The sequence below is a fragment of a genome, unplaced genomic scaffold, assembly GCF_019419815.1.
Source record: "Pyrus x bretschneideri cultivar Hongxiangsu unplaced genomic scaffold, Pyrus_bretschneideri_v1 Contig10, whole genome shotgun sequence".
NCBI classification, from domain to species: Eukaryota; Viridiplantae; Streptophyta; class Magnoliopsida; order Rosales; family Rosaceae; genus Pyrus; species Pyrus x bretschneideri.
The window spans coordinates 4,471,373-4,493,267 of NW_025999391.1; the positions used below are offsets into that span (position 1 = coordinate 4,471,373).

The window sequence follows — 21,895 nt, forward strand, 5'->3', positions numbered from 1 at the left end:
ATGTCACGGTCACTTTAATCTATATTTAAGCCCGATTTATAGCTTCAGTAGTGGAGCATTTTAATTTACCCTACAGTATGTCACGGGCATTCTAATTAGAAGAAAATAAAAAAGTAGTGAACAGTTAGATGGATTCATATGGACCTTCTGCTCGTTTAAAAGTGGATTTGAACCATTTACACAAAGGATCGTTAGTCATTGCTCTAACCAATTTAGCTATCTGAACCACTATTATAGAATGACGAGAGTATTTACTTAAACTCATATTGTCGGTATGAGGTCGAGTGTTTTCCGTTGATCATGTGATGAAGTGATGAGATGTATCAGGGTCCATATGACCGTGATCATGCAGCTGCTACCCTAGAGATATCTAGTTAGCCTAATATTCGTGCGGTTGATTAAAATTTAAAACACGTAATGGTATTGGATGGAATTGATGAATCAAAATTTTTAGTGATGTGGGATGAAGTTCCTAATATACTCTCAAATTCAACAGAAAAATAGACGGCGTTAGTGAAAAGGATCACTGATAAACACATTGTTAAGTTTAAGGACTAAAAACTAATATGAGAGTTCATGAACTAAAACTAAACTAGGAGTAAAATTCATAATCATTGCTACAATTAAGCCAAATTTAAAACACGTACCTAATGATATTAGATGAAATTGATGAATCAAAATTTTAGCAACGAAAATTCCAAATATCAAATAATATGTCCAAAATTTCTCTTTTAGTGGGTTGTACAAATTACAAATCTTAAATTCGTGGATCAACCCCATCTCAACCGGACTAAGGCGCAACGGCTCCCCCGTGGTCATTGAGATTTTTTTTTTTTTTTTTAATTTTTTTTAATTTTTTATTTGTAGTTGAAGTTTTGTTGTCCAACTTCTAAGTAGTATTAAGTTGTAGAAGTTGAACATGAGTTTGTTGCACAATTTTACAATCTCCCACTGTGAGAGTTTGTAATTTGCAGTTTGCTTTCGGTTGATGGTATTTGTATTGTGTCGACTTGCTAGTTGATTCGGGGTTTTCTAATTGGTGTTTTGAGAATAATTCCCTTCATATCATTTTAGCATCACATTGGGATTCAACTGTATTTTTTTGAAGTAGAGCGATAATGTTAAGGGGTTACATAGTTAGTTGCTATGGAAAGAAAAATCAATAGAAATTGAACACGTATCAAATTGCATAAGCATTATTGCTTTATGCCATTACGATAAAGTGTTTAGATGCGGTAACTAGCACCAGATGGGGATTTGAATGTCTTTATTGGTCAAGATACGAAGCTAATATCCGGATTGATCACTAGAGAGAGTTTTTACTCGCATTGATTATTACCTTGCTACTGAAATTGGTCATCGGATTAAGTGGTTTAGTTTTCATATTTTGGTTTAAAGAATCCCCAAATATTATGAGTGAACATGATAAGGAATAAAAGCGTGATGTTCCTAACCACATGGAAAGATGCATTATACTAATCTCTGTTAGAAAGCAAGAAATTAAGACCGAAATTGGTGATGTATGAGAAATTTTTAGTTATGACGGGAACATAAGTGATACATTACTTGTTTTAATAGGAATGGTGGAAAATTTTATTTTTTAAGTTATTAACATTTTAGCACATATATCTCATAATTTATTTAATAACATATAATGTACTATTCCGTATACTGATTACACTGAAAAATCTCTCATGATGCTTGCTTTCTTCCCCTCTCAAGTCCTTTTTTGGGTCAACATCCCCTCTCCAGTCTCAACACGTTGAAAAGTTGTGTTTTGGCCTTTGGGTCTTCTGAAAATCCCATCAGCCAAAGACTATAGCAAATATTTAAGCAAGATAATAAATAACAATAACAATTTAGGTTTTATATGTTTAAATAAGGATAAATTATACATAGTATTTTTCATGTATATATTATATATGTTCTTCCTCCAAAGAGAATGTTTACAACTTGGGGTTAAAAAAAAATATTTCTTTAAAATGAAAGATAATTTATGGGTTATGGCATTTGAAATAAATAATTAATTAAATAGAGTGTGGTACCATCCACTTACCTCACTATAAGAGCAACTCCAGCGTTGGAGTTATCCCCCTAGGCTATTCACTATTTAATCCACCTTATGAACAATAACTGTTCTTAATGAACAGTAATAGCCCTGGCAGTAGCCTTTGCATCTCCACCGTTACACTTCAATAGCCCTGGCAATAGGCAATAAAATATTAGTATTTTTTTATTTATAAAATAATACAAAATAATTTTAATTGTAATTTCGAATAAGATTTTTAATCGTTCTCGTTGCGCCACGTGTCATTATCTGAAGTATTATTAAATAATACAAAATAATTTTATTTGTAATTTCGAATAAAATTTTTAATCGTTCTCATTACGCCACTTGTCATAAACCGAAAAGACAATTATTGGGGATGGATTTCCGATAAAATTTTTAATCGTACTCGTTATGTCACGTGTCATTATCCGAAAATACAATTATTGGTGATGGATTTCTGATAAGATTATTAACCAATCACGTCGCGCCACGTGTCATAATCTGTTTACAATCTTTGAGGATATATTTCCATCAGATTTTTAACGAATGATGGCATGCCACATGGCATTATACAACCTAATCCTTCTGAATCCTCCATATAATCCACCATTCATCCTCACAAATCTCACACCAATTTTCTCAAGATCTCTATCATTATTCATAGTTTCTGCTTCCTTCTTCACAAAAATATGTATCATTATTCATAGTTTCTGCTTCTTTCTTACAATGTCTTCTTCTTCCTCAAGGATGATGTGGGAACTCGATCAGGAAGATTAACCAATCAGAAGGAATGTGCAATCACCAGGTGGCAAAAAATTTGTATCATTATTCATAGTTTCTGCTTTACGAATATATTGTTACCTAATCCGAGTAATTTTTCACACTTCGAATATTACTACTAGCTTGTGCCAAGGCATCTCTCCACGTACTAAACGATTGGCTAAGTAATTTCCAACGACTGGATATCAATTCTTTGGTTCTTTTCCCACCAATTTTCTCAAGATAATTGGTATGAATAAGACTCCACATTTCTGGCAACTGCATCTCATTATCCGTAAGCGAACTATGAGTAACTTCAACCCAGCTAGTACACAACGCAACATCTTCAAGAAGCGACAAATTCGTACTTGCATCAGTAGTCATTTTGTTGAAAAAAAAAAGGATTGAAACTTTGAGAGAAAGAAAGGAAATTGAAAGTAGTTGAGAAAATATGAAATTGTGGTGTAAGGTAGATGATAATGAGAAAGTATTTATAGAAAAGTTAAAAACAATTTTTTTTAAAAAAATTTCAGATTTTTTTTTGAATTCTTTTTAAATTTTTATTCAACTAATTAATCTCTGCCGTTGGATATAAAAAAATTTGAATTCCAACACTAAAAATTGTGCCACGTGTCACAACGGTAACTTTTCTTAATTTTAAAACTATTTTTTCTTTTATTTTTTTATTTATAAAGCATATTAATATCCACCGTTGATCTAAGATCGAACGGTGGATATTAAATAGGACTTTTTTTAATTTTTTTTGACCGTTGAGATCTAACGGTCTAAGTTAAAGATTCGTTGAGATTGAACGGGCCGTGGGAAGCCACATGGCTTCCCAACGGTAACTGAAAAGTCACTATTTTTTTTTTCTTTTCTGATTTTGTGTCGGTGACGCGCCCCCACACACGAGTGGGGTGCACGCGCTTGAAAGAAAAAAAATTTTAAATGGCCTGACGCCAGGCTGACGTCAGCGCAGGCGTCACATCCACTCGGGCTGGCAATTCTCCACGGGCCTGGAGCTCGGGCCTCCACCTCCACTCGGGCTCCCTCACGCTAGAGCCGGTCCACAGGGCCTCGGGTCCCTTATCTTTGGCCTGTCCCCGAGCACCCAGCAACGCTGGAGTTGCTCTAAAAAAAATGTCTTTTTGCGACAGATAACATGGTCGTCGTAAATAAAAGAAAATTTGAGCGCTAAATGTTAGCTCAAAAGTATTTTCGACTTTTGTATAAGTAACGTCGCAAATAATGTCGTAAATAATATTATAAGCGATGCTGATTAAAATTTGCGACACTCTAAATGACAAAATAAAATTTATAAGTGATGCTGATTAGAGTTTGCGACATCCCAAATGACAGATTAAAATTTAGCGCCTAAATTTTTAAAATTTTCAATTAGGCACTTTATTTTCAGATGAAAACAATCCAGCGCGCCTTCATTTTCATTCTCTAGAATCATCCTTCTCTCTCCTGCACCTTTTCCACTTTCCTATTCGACTGAAAAATAACAGGCCTAATCTATCCAATCAGAGATATTGGGGGAATCATCGGAGACTTTTTAGCAAAATTGGAGATCCCGGCAATCGGAGATTTTGTAAGACACTACAACCATATTCCCTCTTTTCTAATTCAGTAAGTTAAGTAATTTTTAGGGTTTTCTTTTTGAATTGATTTTTATGCTTGCTGAATCGGGCTGACGCTCAGCCATACGAGCCTGAGCGCCGTTGTTGGTGTGCAAGGCTTGGTGAGAGGCGCTGCAGCAGCTGAGGCAGTTGATGATGTACATGCGGTGGAGGAAGCGGTTCAATCACAGCCGCGGATGAGTCAAGTCCGAATACGAACAAGGCGTTCGACGCGTTTCTGAGGGGTGCGGCTTCTAGGTGACACCAAGCTCATATACTGGGGAGGGGTTTCAAGGAGAAGGTCATCGCTTTGTATCAGAAAGCTGTGAAATTGGGAGATCATGTTGGGCAGTGGAATTTGAGAATTTTCTATTTGCAAGGTATTGATTTTACCAATTATCTTCTATTTTAGTATTTAAATTATGAAAATATGTGATAGAATTTGATTATTATGGAACTGAAATTTGCTAGTATAAATCTGTTTGCGATTGTACTTCTTTCAATCAGTGCATTAGTTTGATTATACTGAGAAAACTAGTTGTCCTTAATTGGGTAGAACGGCAAAATAGGGTGAATGTTAGTGTACTGTTGTTTGGGATTAGCAAAATTGATTTTGAACTGTTAGAACATTTGGACCAGAAAGAAGTTTGGGGGAAATTGAATTCATTTAATTAGTGCTTGGGTAGAATGCTCTTTTCTTCATTGTGAAAATATGATCAATTTTTGGTCAGAGTTAGATGAAATGTGTAATTTCAACTAGGTTTCCAATTCATTCAGGGTATGGTGGAGAGTTTGGTTAATCACTCTGCTTTGAGGATGTCTCTGTGAAGGTAAACACTATTATTTGTGAGCATGGCTATGTATAGTACTATCCAAGGTACCAAAGATAAATTATATTCAAAACATATGAATATTCTTATATTTGGATATGCTTTTTTTCTTGTGTTGTGGTGATGGTATTGAAAGTTGAGCTCTCATATCATTACCTTCGAGCATGAGGGAAACTGGAGTAAGGCCCTTGAGTATTGTGGATTTTGGTTCCAGAAGTTGTTCAGTGGAAGGGACTCAATCAACATATCGTTTATCCACACCCACATTGGAAAATGCAATGAGGCAGAGGAAGCCATATAAAGGTTTGATTGGGTCATTGCAACAAACTCGTTGTATGCATGTTCTAGATTTGTATTGCCAAGGATTTGTATGCAATGGACATGTTTGACATTCTGGTTAGCCATTTTTCTTGCTTGTTTAATTCTACAAGTACCAGTTTTCCTGATATATTTGATATACTATTTGCAATAGGAATGTCCCGTATAAGTGAAGAAATCGTGGTATATGTTAGTGTTTAAGTACCTTAGAAAATGTTGTGTTTCCTCTTGTAAAAATTCAGTTGTTTGAGGGCACTTAAAGAGGGAGATTACAATGAATTCCATGGAAAGCTGAAATATTCAAAGCAGGTGATATGAGTGTCAACTTTGTCTCCCCTACAAGTTGGTTATGTAATTTTACTTATGCTGTGTGTTCATATGTTTCAGGAGCTTCGTGATTTGTGTCAAGCGCTGTGTTCATATGTGTCAGGAGCTTCGCAATTTGTTTCTAGCGCTGTGTGTTCATGTGTCAGGAGCTTCGCAATCTATTTCTAGCGTTGTGTGATCGTATGTGTCGAGCTTTGCAATCTGTTTCAAAAATGTCACTTGTTGCAAGTTCTAGATAAAGATTACATGATGCCGTTGGTGTATAATACTATAATCGATACGACCATTCAACTAACTTTAAGTACAAGTGCAGTGTTGCTTTCATACTTTTGTTGGTACTTCTATATGATAATACATTGTATTATAATTTACCTAATTTATAGTTCATTATTAATAACAATTCGTATTTAGTTTATAGATATTTACATAATTTATTTTAGTTTGGAACTTGTAGTAATTTTCACATGAAATAATTTTAGTGAAGTTGTTAAAATAATGTCATTGTGGCATCCCATTTGACGCCCAATATTTTTTTTGTAAACCCGAGCCCACTTATTTGCAACACGTAGGTAGCCATCGCAAGCCTGTAGCAAATAGTACTTGCGACGTGCTTAAAGTGTTGCATATAATCGACCAAACATTTATGATACCATTTTGTTGTGACGTGTTATTGGCCATCGCAAGCCCCGTTGTAAAAGGGGATATTGCGACGTTTTTTGATGCTTTTGTGATGCGTTTTGACTGTCCCAAAAGGCTCATTTTTTTGTAGTGTCTTTTTATCTTTTTTACATTCTTTTCATTTTCGGCCGTTGAATTGAATGAATTAAAGAATATCAAATAACAAAAATTAAAGGGGGTGTGAGAGATAAAAAGGGGTGTATGGATAACACCACTATAAATAGTAATCCCCTTCAACAAAAAAGAAAAAAGTAAATTAGAAACCCTAGCTGGAAAATAAAATCAAGTGAGTGAGTGAGTGACAGAAAGGCAAAACAAAACGCAGTAGAGTAAAGCTTGGAGTTGGCGTTGTGGCCTTATAGTAAAGGCTAGAGGAGGGGAGGGGGTGTGGGTGCTGTTGTGGCCCTAGCTTGCCTACAAATGCCCACACAGGCACCAAAGCTTTGTATTACACTTCAACAAACTCATAATTAGGTTTTGTGTATTGATAATTCGAGATAAGAAAATCGGCATGAGCTTGTTAATTTATGCACATCTTCAATTTTCTATTAGCCCATGCCACGCCAGGACCACCAAATTCACATGTGAGTCGCTTACAGATGTCATTTTTATTCTATATGTAGGTCAATGAATCTTTTTTACGTTTGTCTATTTAACTGTTGATAAAAGCGAATTCTATAAGCCATCAACGATTGACAACCACTCAAATGTGCCTAGCACGTCTCCATTTCGCATTCCTCATCAGATTAATATTCTTAACATTATATGAAAAGGTGCACTTGACTAAAAGCATGAAATAACAAACTCATAGAAAATTTTAGAAATATCACATTGTGTTAAATCATGACCCATCTGATTTTCTCCACAATCATGGACTATGAAAGCTGACCAAACCAAATAGAATCAAGCGCATGGACCTTCTTTGTGAGAAACTTTTCGGTTTGACTGACACATCTTCACATGAGTTTTTTCATGATGGATGAAAAATTGATATGCCAGAAATTTATAATATAATATATTAGTAAATACGTAGTTTTTATTGGTGTTTTTCTTTTCGTCAACAAATAAATTGATAACACCACATGTTATCTATGACGATTGCACCAAAAATAATGCGAGTTCTAAAGCAAAGGGAACCCACTATAAGACTAAGACATATGAATAAGACATAAGAAGTGACATTAACTTGACCACCACCAAAGGTCTTTTGTACAACAAGATTTTCCACCTTAGTAACCATCATTGGCCAAAGAAAATTTGATAATTACTCAAATTGGTTGATAATATTAATTGCATGTTGGGCTTGTTTGATGCACAAAATTAGATTAGATAACTCATAAAATTAAGATATGTGTGAAGGCAGAGACGGTTCTTTAATTTTAATTGAGGGGAATTAAATGAGATATATATTTTTTTTCAAGAATATGATGAGTTATTGAATCCAATCCAATCATAAACCAAGCGAGACTTTGAACAAACAGTACTGAACAAAAAATGCTACAATGACAGAGGAGCATAATCAAGATGATATTTAAATGGTACAAATTGGTATCAAGAGATTTTTTTTTTTTTGGGGGGGGGGGGGGGGGGGGGGGGGGGGGGGAAGAAGTAGGCTATTCACATATGCTGCCTCAACAAAATTTGGTCTGAATAAAACTTCAATTCCTACTATTACATATACTGACTATTGCAATCATTTTTGCAATCAATTTTAACAAAAATAAAAGGGGAGAAAAATAAAATCTTATGGGCATGAAATAGGAACTTTGGTAAAAGTTTCCGAATAACATGTTTATATATTTCCATTCTCCTCCATTGATGACTCCGAAGCGGAGTCATCAGTAGTGGAATTGGAGACAATGCTTGAACCCTCACTATCGGAAATCACAGACCGTCGATCTACGACAGGCTGTTTCAAAAACCAGTACATAATGCTTGCAGTCAAAGTAAGAATCATCTTTTGATTCACCTGATGAAATGTGTCAACATAAACTAGTTTAGGTGCATTGGTTGACAAAAGAAAATGAACAAAAATAACGAACATTGAACATCCCAAAAGTACCTCAGTTATGTCTTCAGGAAGCAAAAATATCGAACATCCGAGCTTTCTTGCAATACTGATAATGTAAGTGGCATTCATCTTCTTCTCCTCATCTATATTTTTCAAAGATTCAGAAGAAAAATTATGAATATGGTTTTCAAACATATCGATATTTGATAATAAGTTTCCCTAAAAAATTCAACCATGCCTCGGAAAAATAGGAGAAAACATACCCGTTACTCCTTTTGTTACGAGACTCCAGTTCACCACTCTAGGCTGCACACAGCTTAGCAACTCAAGGAAGAAAATTCCAGCTGACAAACTCTTATCCTGTAAGATCGATGTAGAAACATATGATCAGGGATGACACTAAGCACAGATTGATGCACAGTCAAAAAGATGTTCTTGCTAATGTTTCGAAATTTCAGGCATGAGATTCATGCATGGATGTCACAGCCTATTTGGAAACTTCAATCGTTCACCTAATTCACGAAACATCTAAGCAAATAACACGACAGATTATGGACCTATGGCTAGAGTGTCCATCTGCAATTCGAAGGAATGATTGCATAGCTTCTGTCAGGACTACAAAATCTTTGCATTACTCTTTTTTTCACTATCAGGTATAAAATTACTACACCAAACACATAGTGCCATGGGAATGACGTTTGAAAAGCACCACTGCTATCTTTATAAACTACAGAAATGGTACCTTAAAACTTTTCATGCAGCTCTGGCTTCCCGTGCTGCTGACTTTAGTGTTGGCCCATTCTAGAATATCAGCATCAGCAATTTCCTTCCCATGGGAATGAAATCTCAAGTTCTTTAGTAGTTGGAGGATGTTGTACCGCATCAATTGCCACAAATAAGCTGAAGACAAAACCGACGCTCTTTGGTTCAGACAGTTTCCATGAATGATTATATAAGCATATAGTTATACCAACAGTCTGATGTATTTGGAAGAATCCTGTAAGATACAGAATTAACATAAATGTACCAGTGAACGTACCAAGTATTAACTTTTTATTCCCCTGAACGATGTCATTTCCAGCAATATTCACCAAAGAAAACTTCAGTTGCTTTCCAATTTTTACAACTTGGTTGCAGTTTTCTACTTTCTTGAATGGCATTTTAATTGGAGGCTTGTTTGCAATCTTCCAATTTACAATGCCAGGTGAAATCTTGTCCAGTGACTCCAGAAGCGCCCACCTGCAGGGGATTAATATCACTTCAGCTCCAGATGAAACAAAAGATCAAGCAGTTTGAATAGTTAGCATAGTCTAACTCTGGAAGTACTTGAATTTAGTTCATTATGATCTCTACTACAAAAATTAAGAAAATTCTACCTTTAAGACAATCTTTTCGGTATTTTTTTTTTATTTTGAAATTTAGAAGTTTGGTTTTATTTGAATCATGAACCTGATGCGAACTTAGTATGCCACCAGATGCAACACTATAATAAGTTGATGAGAACATAAATAATTTATGTTCAGGAGGATAGACACACACACTATAATATTAGATCATCATAAGAGTTCAAAATCAAATTTTACCCGTTTCTGAGGTCTTCAAAGACATTATTGATATATGATGAATTCCCGAGACTATTCATCCAAAAGCGAAATGCTCTCTCTTCTCTAGAGATTTGGGTGTCATCTTCCAAATTGTCAAGGAATGATATCTGCTTTGTTTGTGTTGAGAGTCCATTTCTACAGGTGAAATGAGTAGTTTAGACATTATTGATGTATGATGAATTTCCAAGACTATTCTAAAAGGAATGCATTGCTCAAGTAGATATAGGTCTCACCTATGCTGGAAAATATGTGCAACAAAGGCAAGGTTAAGATTCGGGGATCCTTCAAAAATATCTTTTGCTGTCAAATATCTCTTGCAGCCCATCCTATCTGCATGTTCAAGAACTAACTTTGCTCTTTCCATAGGATTCTTTGCATCCAATGCAGATGGTTTACTGTGCTCCGGTGCTAGAACATTTAGGAGGTGAGCATAAGCCTCTGCATCCTGCAAGACAAACATCTCATGCCCTCAAACACTATCAATATCCTTGTAATGTATGTTGAATCTATTTATCAGTTATTGCTGTTGCAACCCATTGAATAGAATCACTGGCTAAACCTTTCCTATTTGATTCTAAACAACAGGAGGGCATGACATATCCCAAACCTCGACAAGTTATTAACTTATTTTCATACCTTCACATCAGAGGAGAAGTTTGTGACTATCTTCTGATATCCAGCTTTCTTCAATTGGAAATTCATCCATCTCAGTAATATCTTTTCTGGTGGTAGACTCATCAACTCTTCCACATCCTGTAGGTTTAGGACATTAAATTTAGACCACATTAGAATAACTGTTGGTTGATATCGTCACCACAAAACATCGTAAGAATCAAAATTTTATGAATTAGGACATTCTTACCTTGCTATCGTCAACCAACTCCACCAATTGAGGTGTTTTCTTCAAGTTGAGGTCTGCCAAGAGTTGTATCTATATAGCATAAAAAGTAGTATAAAACTCTTAGAAAGATAAATTTGCAGCTTGCATTGCATTTCATATCAACTTTATATGCATATATCTACAAGGATATAAGAAGCCTATAATTTGGATATGGTCCATCACATATTACAAAATTAAACTTCATGCTTTTGAAGTTATACAACTCCGAAAATCTTACCTTGATTATCTGAGAAATCACTCCAAGAACAAGATGACGCTGAAATCCAAACAACGGAGCCAATATTGGTAAGTATCCATGTCCAATATATACATCTAAACACTCTACTCAGTGAAGCAGTAGAAACACAAGTGCACATTACACAAAGGACATGAAATGGCATGTATGCATACCCTTCCTTCAATGAAATCCTGAGTCCCAATATTGACCACAGTACATCCAACAGCCTTAGCTGAGTTGAGGCACAAGGTGTGATTTTCATTTCTCTCCCATGGATTAAGTACTCGTTTAGTATTGATAGCTCGTTCATCGATTGTTCCAGGCACTGCCACATTGATCAGCTTACTGCATCCAGAGAAACACATCCATAAAAATCCAATCCACAATCCCACACAATCGAATCAAGTAACTCAACAACAAGATACCAAAAGGGGTAGTATTGAATAACAATCAATCACCATAAAAGTACTCCATCTTTTACAATCTCGAATAAATCATTGGTTGATGGATCAATAGGGAGAAATGTCTTTAGGAAATCATCCTGTCCAAGGTAGTTATTGATATGAGCAACATAGGATGCCTTCTCGGATTCGCTGATCGTGTGAAGCAAAGTGGTGGTAGAAGCCTTGAGAAAGGCAGATGAAGAGTTGTTCTTTCCACCACTTCCTGTTGTTGCAGTGGCATGAGCTTGGAGTTGCAAATAAACCTGCAACATATAAATAGAGAACAAACTCAGCTTCGGCATTTACTTGTTCGACTGACTGCTCAATTGGGTTTGAAGTAAAATTGTTAAAAAACCAGACCCTGAGGAAGAATTCGAAATCGACATCTTCATCGAGTTTGGGATGCAAATCTTGAATGAAAGAAGCCCTGTCTTGGTCAGTAAAATTATCTGATCCCACGACCTTGAGCCTTGACATCTTGGCAGGCAAGTCTCCGACTGTGAGCTTTATACTCTCTCTCTTCATGCTCATAAACTTCATCACAACAAAATCACACATTTTTCGGCCAAAAAAGTGCTAAAAAATAAATCAAAAACATAAAGTGCTGAACAACATACATGGGATTTCAAGCTCCGGAGCTCCACTTGGGTGAACTGATTCTGCAGCCATGGATCTGAGACTAGAATGCCGACGTACCCCGACATTTTCGGAGCTGCCCGGAAGAAGAAAATGCAGGATTGAGCTGAAGATTTTGCTGAAAGTTGATCTCTTTCAGTACTTCTCTTGGTTATTATCCCCCACCAAACAAACCCACTTTTTATTTTTATTTAATTACTAGAAGTTTGAAACTTTAGAGCAGGAGGATTAGTACAAGTAGGGAGGAAGGAGGAGGAGGAGGAGGGTGGGCAACACTCAACGCAGTTGGGGTCGGGGTAGAGCTGTCACACTTCAAAGTTCGGTCATTTGAATGAAGATGCACAATTCAAATAATGACCATCATGTCCTTCTCCAACCCCCACCCTCTCACTCTCAAATCTCAATCAGTCAAGCTGGTTCCCTTTTTTCTCTCTCTAAAATAAGTAACTACGGGGGAAAGGAGATAGACCCCACAAACAATGTCGTTGGAGAATTCAAAATATAACTAATAAGTCTTTATTTTCCGAGTAAGTTTTCAGCCTAAAGTCACATTGTTGTGTAGGATTTTTATCATACTTATGTTTAGCATGTGTATTTATTTATTAATGTAACGTAACTGTGACAGTTTGTATAACGATTATATTTTTAATTGCTCTCATTTTACATTTCTTACATTTTTCATCATCCTTATTTTACAATTCTTACATTTTTCATCGTTCTCATTCTACAATTTTGCTTTCAAATTTCAACTAAACTTAAACCGTTACAATTTCAAGATTTGAACTTTAATTAATAAACAATTAGAGCAACACGAAGGATTAAACAATGGAATTTGCTAAGCTCAGCTGGGCATAAAATTAATTATATTCCTAATGGATAAGTAGGGAATGGTAAATGTCCAAAATTGGTAAAGCTCTCAGGTTGGGCATTGAATTGAATACATTATTTCACTATAAAGTGGTCGGTCATTTGAAAAAAAAGTAGGCATTTGGGCACCTGCAAGTGCGTGGTAAGGACCACCGGATAAAAAGACCGTTTGCCTTTTCTGAAAAGCAGAGTTTGATTGCAACAGATGTTTTTGACGATTCCTAAATTCCTAGGCTTCCAAGGAGGTTATAACTAGTTCAACTACCAAATAGTGCACTCGTGACTTGTTTTGAAAGAATATGTTATTGATAATGTATCGATAAAATTAATTGAAACAATATTGTTATCATAGTGAAGTTTGATTTGTTAAATCTAAAGTTTTGACATTTTGGTATTTGAATTTGATTTCATGTTCCTTTCAACAATTTCTTTGTCATTTTTATTTGAATTTCACACATATCATCTTTTAAAGTGAGATTGTGTCGCCTTAAAAATGCAGACTGCTTGCTTCTCATGTGCACAATTAGATGGAAATGCTAACAAAATAGGTTAAAAGGTCCAGTACTCCACATTAAGTCAACTTCAAATATCAACTGTCACATTTTTAATTTCACATTTTTAATTTAGGAACCAAAGTTCATTTAGTCGTGGTTTAGTGACTACTGCTCCGATTTACTGTGTATCAATATGTAGTTAACAATGTTTCAATGTTGTTATACCTAACAAAACATACAGACATGTTATCGACAATATTATGATGTGTCGTGTGTCCTCTAATAAAAAAACAGACATCATTAAATTACCTTAGCAACTAGTATTTATCTTCTCCTTTCCATTCCTCCCAGTGTTATCGACATACAGCATCGTATCATCCCCACAGACCATTTTCATATTTGGCTTGCCATTAAGAATCATTAAGCAGTTCAATTATCATCATATAACAAATCAGTCCATCTAAACTCTTATAATTTCTTGCAGAGAACATACACTAAAGTATCATCCGGTTCATGGGTCGTAAGAACTTCCATAATTTTACATAATTGTGAGGCACCAATCTGCAAAAAGGGCGGTGCAGGCGGGCAATGCTGCCTTCATGACTCCATCCATGGCATTATCTAATAAACAAGCTAGTCCCATGAACATAAACAAATAGATCTTGCACACAAGAGAGCATGGGAGGGACAACAATGGTAGGCCATACCAATGTGGATTAAGGAAGCTTTATACACAGTTCATTTGCTTTACAGAAAAGGCAAACAGAAAGAGAAAAAATAAATAAAAAATAAAAAGGCATGGGAGAAAAGATTTATAAATAATTAGGGGAATGTGTGTACCGAACCTTGCTGTGTTTGCTTCTACTCTCAAGGCATATGAATCATTACCGAGGTCCACTGACGTGTGCTGATGCAAGTATATCAAATTCCGTATTTGTGGGACATTCCCACACATGGTGTTGCACTGGTGTTCATTGGATACTGTTGAATCTTCATCATCAGTTTGGCTGATTCTTCTGGGTGCTTTCCTTTAAACAAAGTATGATTCGAGTCACGCTTGTGTCTGATTCCCGCTATCATTGGACAACAGATAAAATAGACTAAACAAGTTAGATGAATTTTGCCTTGAACAGTTTACAATCTTTGTCACAGGCGTAGATTACAAAGCACTCGGCAAGGTTATTGCCAGACCCAAGCTAATCTGTTCCAACGGTGCATAATCAGTGCAAAAAATAGGGATGGTGTACCCACGGTAAAATGTTCAAAATGCCATTTCCCGAAGAACTTCAAGTGTCTTCTAATGAACCTGTATGTGAGACAAGGGAACAAAAATGAATTGAATCGCCGGAAGAAAGTGGAATAACATAGCTGAAAAGTGAAGGAAATTATAATGGGAAATGATACGGTTAGCTATTTGTGCACCATGACTTTCTCAAGCAAGCTATAAATTGCTTAGAAGAGTGACATAGACGAAGTGTATGTTCTAAACTTCTAAAGCACATCTTAAGAATAACTTCTATGACTTTTTCAAAACAAAAACTGGATAGAAAGCTTAAATAAAATTGAAGACGGTAATTCATTTGCAGTAAAATTAAAAGCACGCTTTTTATTTATTTGAGAGGGGATGGCAGGAGAGAGAAAAAACATTTCCCATTCTAGATGTTGTGCTGTGATACCAGAGACGTTTCATATACCACCTAAGACCTGACAAGTTCAAGGATCAATCAGAATTTACCCTAAACAGGTTTACTGCATACATGACAGCTTTAATCAGAGTGGCTCAATCCCATTTAACCTAATAGATGTTCCGAGGGTACGAAATATCTTTTAGATCAGAAACACCAAATATAGATATTGTCCTTGAACGTTAGTACATTAACCAACTTGACCTTATGCGGCATTAAACATCCTGAGGTCCACAGGGCTTGAAATAAATGTGTTACAACTTACACTTTAAATCGGCGAATCAAGTAACTCTTACCTTGGAGACAGTCTCAAGAAACATGCCAGGGCGCACAGGGAGTGGTTTTCGCCTCATACACTTTCTTGGAAACGATGATGCAATACAAATAACAGAAACTCTGTTATAGCCATTTCTGTGCAACAAGGAAGGGGAAAAGACTCGAGCAAATAAACTATGGCTGCCCTCAGTTGAGTGGCATCTTCGTCATCACTGCTAGAGTGGTCAGCACTTTCATTTTTTCCTTCCATTACATTTTTTATCATCGCCTGGACAGTCTTCCCCAGATTCAAGCCACCAGTTTGGTTAAGAAGTTCACCTACACTGACTGGGATTTTATCTAAAAATACAATTTTTCCATAGTATAGTAAAGAATAGTTGATATATATCATTGGCAAGAACAGATACATGCCACTAAAAAACCAAAATGGGTATCCTGTAGTCTTTTTATAATGCAGATACAGACCTCAGATTCTGGAAGAATGTTAAATCCACGATCATTTCTCTTGTCTAGTATCCATCTCCCATAATATTCCGAGCTTCCTCTCTGACCAAACAAGTCTTGCAAGCAGTTTTTGATCTGGAACTACAGGCCGAGTTTCCATTGTCTTCCAAAGATGAAAATAAGCTTTTATATTAGGTTCAATTATTACTAAATGACAGGAAGTACAAATTCAAACTTCATGAAAATAATAATGCATAAAAGCATGAAAAGACCACGGTCAGTGCTACTGAATATCATTACATATACAAGCACTATAGTTTTGTAAGTTAAAAGTACTATTTCCTCGTTTTAACATTTTAGGAGTTCCAACAATCCCTAGTAAACCAAATGACAGAACACAGCCCCAAAGAGAGGGAAATCTGCTGATTATATTTTTTACGAAGTGACGTAAAATTTCATTAAAGTAATACTATTAGAAGAAGTGGCAGCAAGTTCTGAGGGTGAAATCTCAGTGATGGTATTAAACAAACTCTATGATGTAAAACACAATCTCCTCTATCCCACCCTCTTCCCCACAAAAATAAAATGCATCATTGAACATTCTTAGCACATGATATTACAGAACCAATAAAAAGGGAACTACAAAACATGCATCATCAGATGAAGGTACATATACAAACAAATTTCGGAACAATAATATTGTGCAAAAAACCATATCAAAGGTGATGTGAAAAATGTACGGAAACGATAGAATGTGGTGTCATTTAAAACTTGATACAATTTAAAGGTCAGTGTGTGCTCATCGCTCAATCATATCAGATCAATCGAAGTTCCATTAGGGTAGTCCAGATCCATATTGAAGTTAGGGTATGTGTAAACCTGAAATGAAGGTGGCAACGCTGTCATCTTGGTCACTGTCAGTGAGTTGCATCATGTAATCTAGAGCCATCATGAAACCAGCCTCCATCTCATCGACTCTCTTCCTTAGGACCCCTTGTGCAGCTATTTCCACTGCCACCTCTTCTGATGCATCATCCACGTTCATATCCTCCAGCTGTATATGTACAAAAATCAGTAGTTTGAACACTGAGTCATTTCACGATGTCGAAACCACGAGCACAAAGAGATATAAGCATACTAATCCAATCACGAAAGATTAACCAACAATGTAGCTTTATACAGTAATACATATCATCTCAATGATGCAAATCATACAAATTTCACTTTCAATGCAACACCTGGCTCAACCAAACCTTATACCAAATAATCTATCATTTCCTCGTCTCCCAATGCTCAGCAATCAATCTACAAAGTTCACTATCAGTAAAACGGAGCATCAGTTGGGTCGTAACATTCGGACGAAGGGCACAAATAGATAAACAGCTGCATAATCCAAATTCCTCAAAATTCGCCAACTAGTTATTACATAGTAATATACATCATCATCATTCATGATGCAAATAATATGAATTTCGCATTTCTAATTCAAAATTTAACTCAACTAAGCCTTATACCAAATTATCTACCACTTTCTCAGCAATCAATCGACAGAGAATGAAAAATAGAGAGAGAGGGAGAGAGAAACTTACAAGCACGATCATCTCTTCAAGAACGGAAATTGTTGCTCACAGCCTTTGAGAAGAGCTTCATATTGGGCAGGCTCCAATTTTGAGCTGCCTTGCTCTCGGACAGTTCCGTTCTTGCCTTTCACGCCCAATCCGTCATCTGGATAGCCGCCGCCTACCTCACAGGAGCCGCACCACCACCGCAGCGTGTGCCGCTGCATCTTCTTATTGGGTTGCTTTGGCTGAAGCTGAGATTGGGGAAGTTTGCTGTGGTGGGAGGGAAAAGAGGGTAGAGAGAGAATGGCTGGGCTTACAGATTGTGCAGCTGGGTATGAAAAACTCGGAAACATGTCGGTGCTCTGCAACATTTGATTGTGGTTGGGCCTCCGTTGCTGGTTGAGATTGAACTTATCGCATCTATCCACATCTATCCACTGCTTCGTCTTTTTTTATTGGCGAAAGAACGGTGTGCAGGCTTTTGGGGATCGGAGGACTTCAAACTTGCTGCAGCATTTATGAAAAGGTTACAACTTTATATTACTTAATTTTTCATTTGTTAATTTGGAATGAATTTTGTTCTGATTGCTCTTGGCTTTCATGGACTAGTCAACCGACTGGTCTATGTCTATAGGGCTTCCTCGACTTCTCTGCTATTCCTTCCAAATTAATCACCGGCGGCGGCAATCATCCGGACAATCTCCAAAAGCACGGACTTTTGCTGCCATTGTCATAGATGGTGTACAAAGTCTAGTTAATTTAAGTGAACTTCCTGCTTTTACCGTTCGGGGAGATGTGATTTATTTCAAGATTAGTGAAGATATTTATCGAGGCCAACTACGCTCATTCCGAACAAAGACTGAGTCTTTCAAGAGTGTTTTGGCTTCTTTATGGAAGCTTCACAACCCTTGGTGACTGGTACCACTAGGCAAGGATATTTTGGTCTGCACATTTTCACCAAGAAGACATGAGAAGAATGTGGGGGTGGTGGAACATGAACACTTCAATTTGGTATTTTTGGGTTGTCTCGATGGCAACCATATTTCAATTCCGATGACATCCTTCCCCAAACGTATGCACATGTCTAGATCAAAATATATGAGTTAAAAATATGGAGTTTTAACGAAAAGCCCGCGGTACTGTTCACTTTAACAAAAAACCACATTTTTACACTAAAAAGTCAAATCTGTTACTATTCGCTTTACCCTTTATTTTGTTTTTATCGTTAAAACTCAAAGTTTTTAAACTATTTTCATTATTTTTCTTTTAAAAATATTGGCATTCACACATTTTTATGGAAATTGCTTATATTGTGGGTATTCGACTTTAGTTAAATCATGCTATACACATAGATAAGTTATATGACTACTATGCTAGAATTATGGTGGATGTGGATTTCTCTGCTGATTTGCCTCATCTATTATGGTTGAGCATAAGTAACATGATTTCTCTGTTGATAATATTTTTGAGAATTTGCTCCGAACTTGCGAACATTGTGGTGTAATTGGCCATAATATGAACAAATGTTGGCAATTAAAAGATCATAATCATGCAAATGGGATGCAACAAGATATTAAAGATGATTTCTCTATTAATATTATTTATTCTCAAAATATCTTTTTTTCATAAAAAATCTGAACAGGCAACAGTCCAAACACACAACAAAGAGACGATTGTGTGACACGCGAGTGGCACAATTTGTAATATGCTCTCAAATTCCTGGGCAACGGTTAAGGCTCCCAACTTCTATAAATCACCTACCCCTTGTGAAAACTCAGGCCATCTCCAACCGAAGGGTTCAGAGGGCCACAGGGCCGAAAATAGCTCGAAAACCGTTTCCAACTGAGGGCTAGGCCAGAGGGCTCTGGAATCTGATAAGGACCCACGAAATCGGAGAAGGCTGGCTAGAAATATTATTTAATATAAATGTATTCCTGTCGGTTATAACGGACATGAATGCTTAAGAAAAAAATTCAAATGCAACGGCTAGCTGACGTCAGCTAGCCGTTGCATTTGATTTTTTTTTTTAATAGTTTTTTTATTATTTTTTATGTGCAAAATTTTTCCTATAACTTCTATTTTTAATATTTTTTTTAATTCTATTTTTTCCTATAACTTTTATTTTACAAAATTTGTTTCAATTTTTTTTTTTAAATTCCATTTTTTCCTATAACTTCTATTTCACAAAATTTGCTTTATTTTATTTTAAATTCTATTTTTATCCTATAACTTCTATTTCACAAAATTTGTTTCATATTTTTTTTCCTATAACTTCCCAAGCCATTATACAACATTAAATTAAATTAAGTAACATGAAACAACATTAAACAATATGAAATAACATTAAATAACATTAACCAACATACAAATTATACAACATAAAAAAAACATTTAACAACATGAAACTTAAACATTTTAAAAAACATTTAACAACATAAAACTTAAACGCCTACTCCATACTTCTTTTGGCCCAAAGATGTGCAACAAGATCATGTTGTAGGTACTTGTTTGTGGCACGAGAATGTATCATTCTATAACGCCTCATGTACTCATTTATAGAGATACTACCAGTTCTTGGATTAAAAAGGCAAATTAGGCCCATCATATATTTTTGCAAGAGCCCTTCTTGACCTATTTGGATTTTCTTGGTCGTCATCGGACTCTCCATCAATATAATCATCTCGCTTATCCTCCACTATCATATTGTGTAATATGATGCAAGACATCATGATGGAGTCCAAATTTTCTCGACTCCACCCTCTTACCGGTTCGTTAATAATCTTCCATCGTGCTTGTAGAATACCGAAAGCTCTCTCAACATCTTTCCGGTATGTCTCTTGGTGTAAGGTAAACAATTTTTTTGCATCATTCCTAGGGTTTGAAATTGCTTGGACAAGTGTTGCCCACTTTGGGTAGATGTCATCTGCCAAGTAATACCCCATATTGTATTGACAGTTGTTGATGTAGTAGTGAAGTTGAGGTGCTTTACCTTCCGTCAAGTTATTGAAGAGGGGTGAACGTCTAAGAATTGTAATGTCATTTTGGGATCCAGGGACTCCAAAGAAAGCATGTCAAATCCATGTGTCATATGAGGCAACCGCCTTTAACACAACAATTGGCTTTCTCGACCTTCCACTAAAGCTTCCTTGCCATTCGGTGGGACAGTTCTTCCAATCCCAATGCATGCAGTCTAATGACCCTGTTATGCCCTGAAACCCACGGTCTTCAGCTTTGCAAATAAACCAATTCAGATCTTCTTGATTTGGCTCGCGGAGGTACTCATCTTTGTGAACCTGAACAATTATGTCATAGAATTGTTGAAGAGTATCAAGGCATGAAGACTCAAACATACCATGGGTTTCATCCATCGAATCAGTTGGGGAGCCATAGACCATCATTCGAAGTGCAACAGTAACATTCTGATGAGGTGAGAAACCAGGGTGGCCCGCTCTGTCCTGCTTCTATCGAAAGTATGGATTGACTTGCTGGACATCACGAAGTAAACGCTCAGAGACATGACGCCTCATCCGGAAGCGACGTCTGAAATCCTCTTCTGTGTACACCGAGTTGGGGTTGAAGTAGTTGTTCATCAGATTGGCATGCGACATCGCTTTGTTTCGTGGTTTGTAAGAGCGACCAACAATAGAGCCACCCCATTAAGGTTGTTCCTCAGTTGGCTGACACAACATGGCCACAACCATGGCTGCTGCTATGTTTTGTTTGTTGCGTCTTACTTGAACTTCTTGATCAGACTCCTCATCTTCTTGTCTCATTTGCGCCCATTTTGCTTCCAATTTGGAATTGGATGAGGACCCCCAGTCGGAATCCGAAGAGGATCCAAAGTTGGAATTCATTTCAAACTTGAGTTGAAATAGATTGAATTCAAAGTTGTGTGAATTATAGCCCAATATCCACCCTATTTATAGCAAAAGAAAAATTCAAATCCAACGGCTAGCTGACGTCACTTAACCGTTGGATTTGAATTTAAGTTGTAGTTTTTAAATAATAAATTATGTTTGGCCCTATGGCCCTTTGGCCCTCGATTGGAGACGGTTTTTTGTGGCAAGGCTAAAATGAGCCATCTGGCCCTCGATTGAAGACGGAGGCAAATATGACCCTGTACTATTCATTAAAATATTAATATCTTGGAGAATCTTGGAGGGCCAGAAGG

General features: G+C 36.4%; 2 protein-coding genes, 1 long non-coding RNA gene and 1 pseudogene across 5 annotated transcripts; 1 reads left to right on the plus strand and 3 right to left on the minus strand.

Annotated features, from left to right (window-relative positions):
* Positions 1-4,219: 4,219 nt before the first annotated feature.
* LOC125469318 lies at positions 4,220-6,325 on the plus strand. 3 transcript variants are annotated; one of them, XR_007251664.1, is made up of 5 exons: positions 4,220-4,403; positions 4,514-4,811; positions 5,192-5,657; positions 5,822-5,888; positions 5,967-6,325. It is a non-coding gene; the product is annotated as an uncharacterized LOC125469318 (long non-coding RNA). The 3 variants fall into 3 exon arrangements; XR_007251663.1 differs by having other exon boundaries at positions 4,221-4,441; positions 5,209-5,657; XR_007251660.1 differs by having other exon boundaries at positions 4,224-4,403; positions 5,209-5,657.
* A 1,883-nt stretch (positions 6,326-8,208) lies between these two features.
* Positions 8,209-12,809, minus strand: LOC103949583 (fimbrin-2). Its single transcript, XM_009360703.3, has 14 exons — positions 12,378-12,809; positions 12,121-12,294; positions 11,776-12,023; positions 11,491-11,662; positions 11,318-11,356; positions 11,062-11,130; positions 10,836-10,952; positions 10,433-10,644; positions 10,179-10,334; positions 9,635-9,834; positions 9,338-9,495; positions 8,859-8,955; positions 8,647-8,738; positions 8,209-8,553 (listed from the first exon to the last, which is right to left on the minus strand). The coding sequence occupies exons 1-14, from the start codon at positions 12,462-12,464 to the stop codon at positions 8,377-8,379; spliced, it is 1,998 nt and encodes a 665-aa protein (XP_009358978.2). The 5' UTR covers positions 12,465-12,809; the 3' UTR covers positions 8,209-8,376.
* A 1,390-nt stretch (positions 12,810-14,199) lies between these two features.
* Positions 14,200-18,685, minus strand: LOC103949585 (annotated as a pseudogene).
* A 2,110-nt stretch (positions 18,686-20,795) lies between these two features.
* On the minus strand, positions 20,796-21,332 carry LOC125480353. The gene is made up of 2 exons (XM_048591085.1): positions 21,240-21,332; positions 20,796-21,185 (listed from the first exon to the last, which is right to left on the minus strand). The coding sequence occupies exons 1-2, from the start codon at positions 21,330-21,332 to the stop codon at positions 20,796-20,798; spliced, it is 483 nt and encodes a 160-aa protein (XP_048447042.1).
* Between the last annotated feature and the right edge of the window lie 563 nt (positions 21,333-21,895).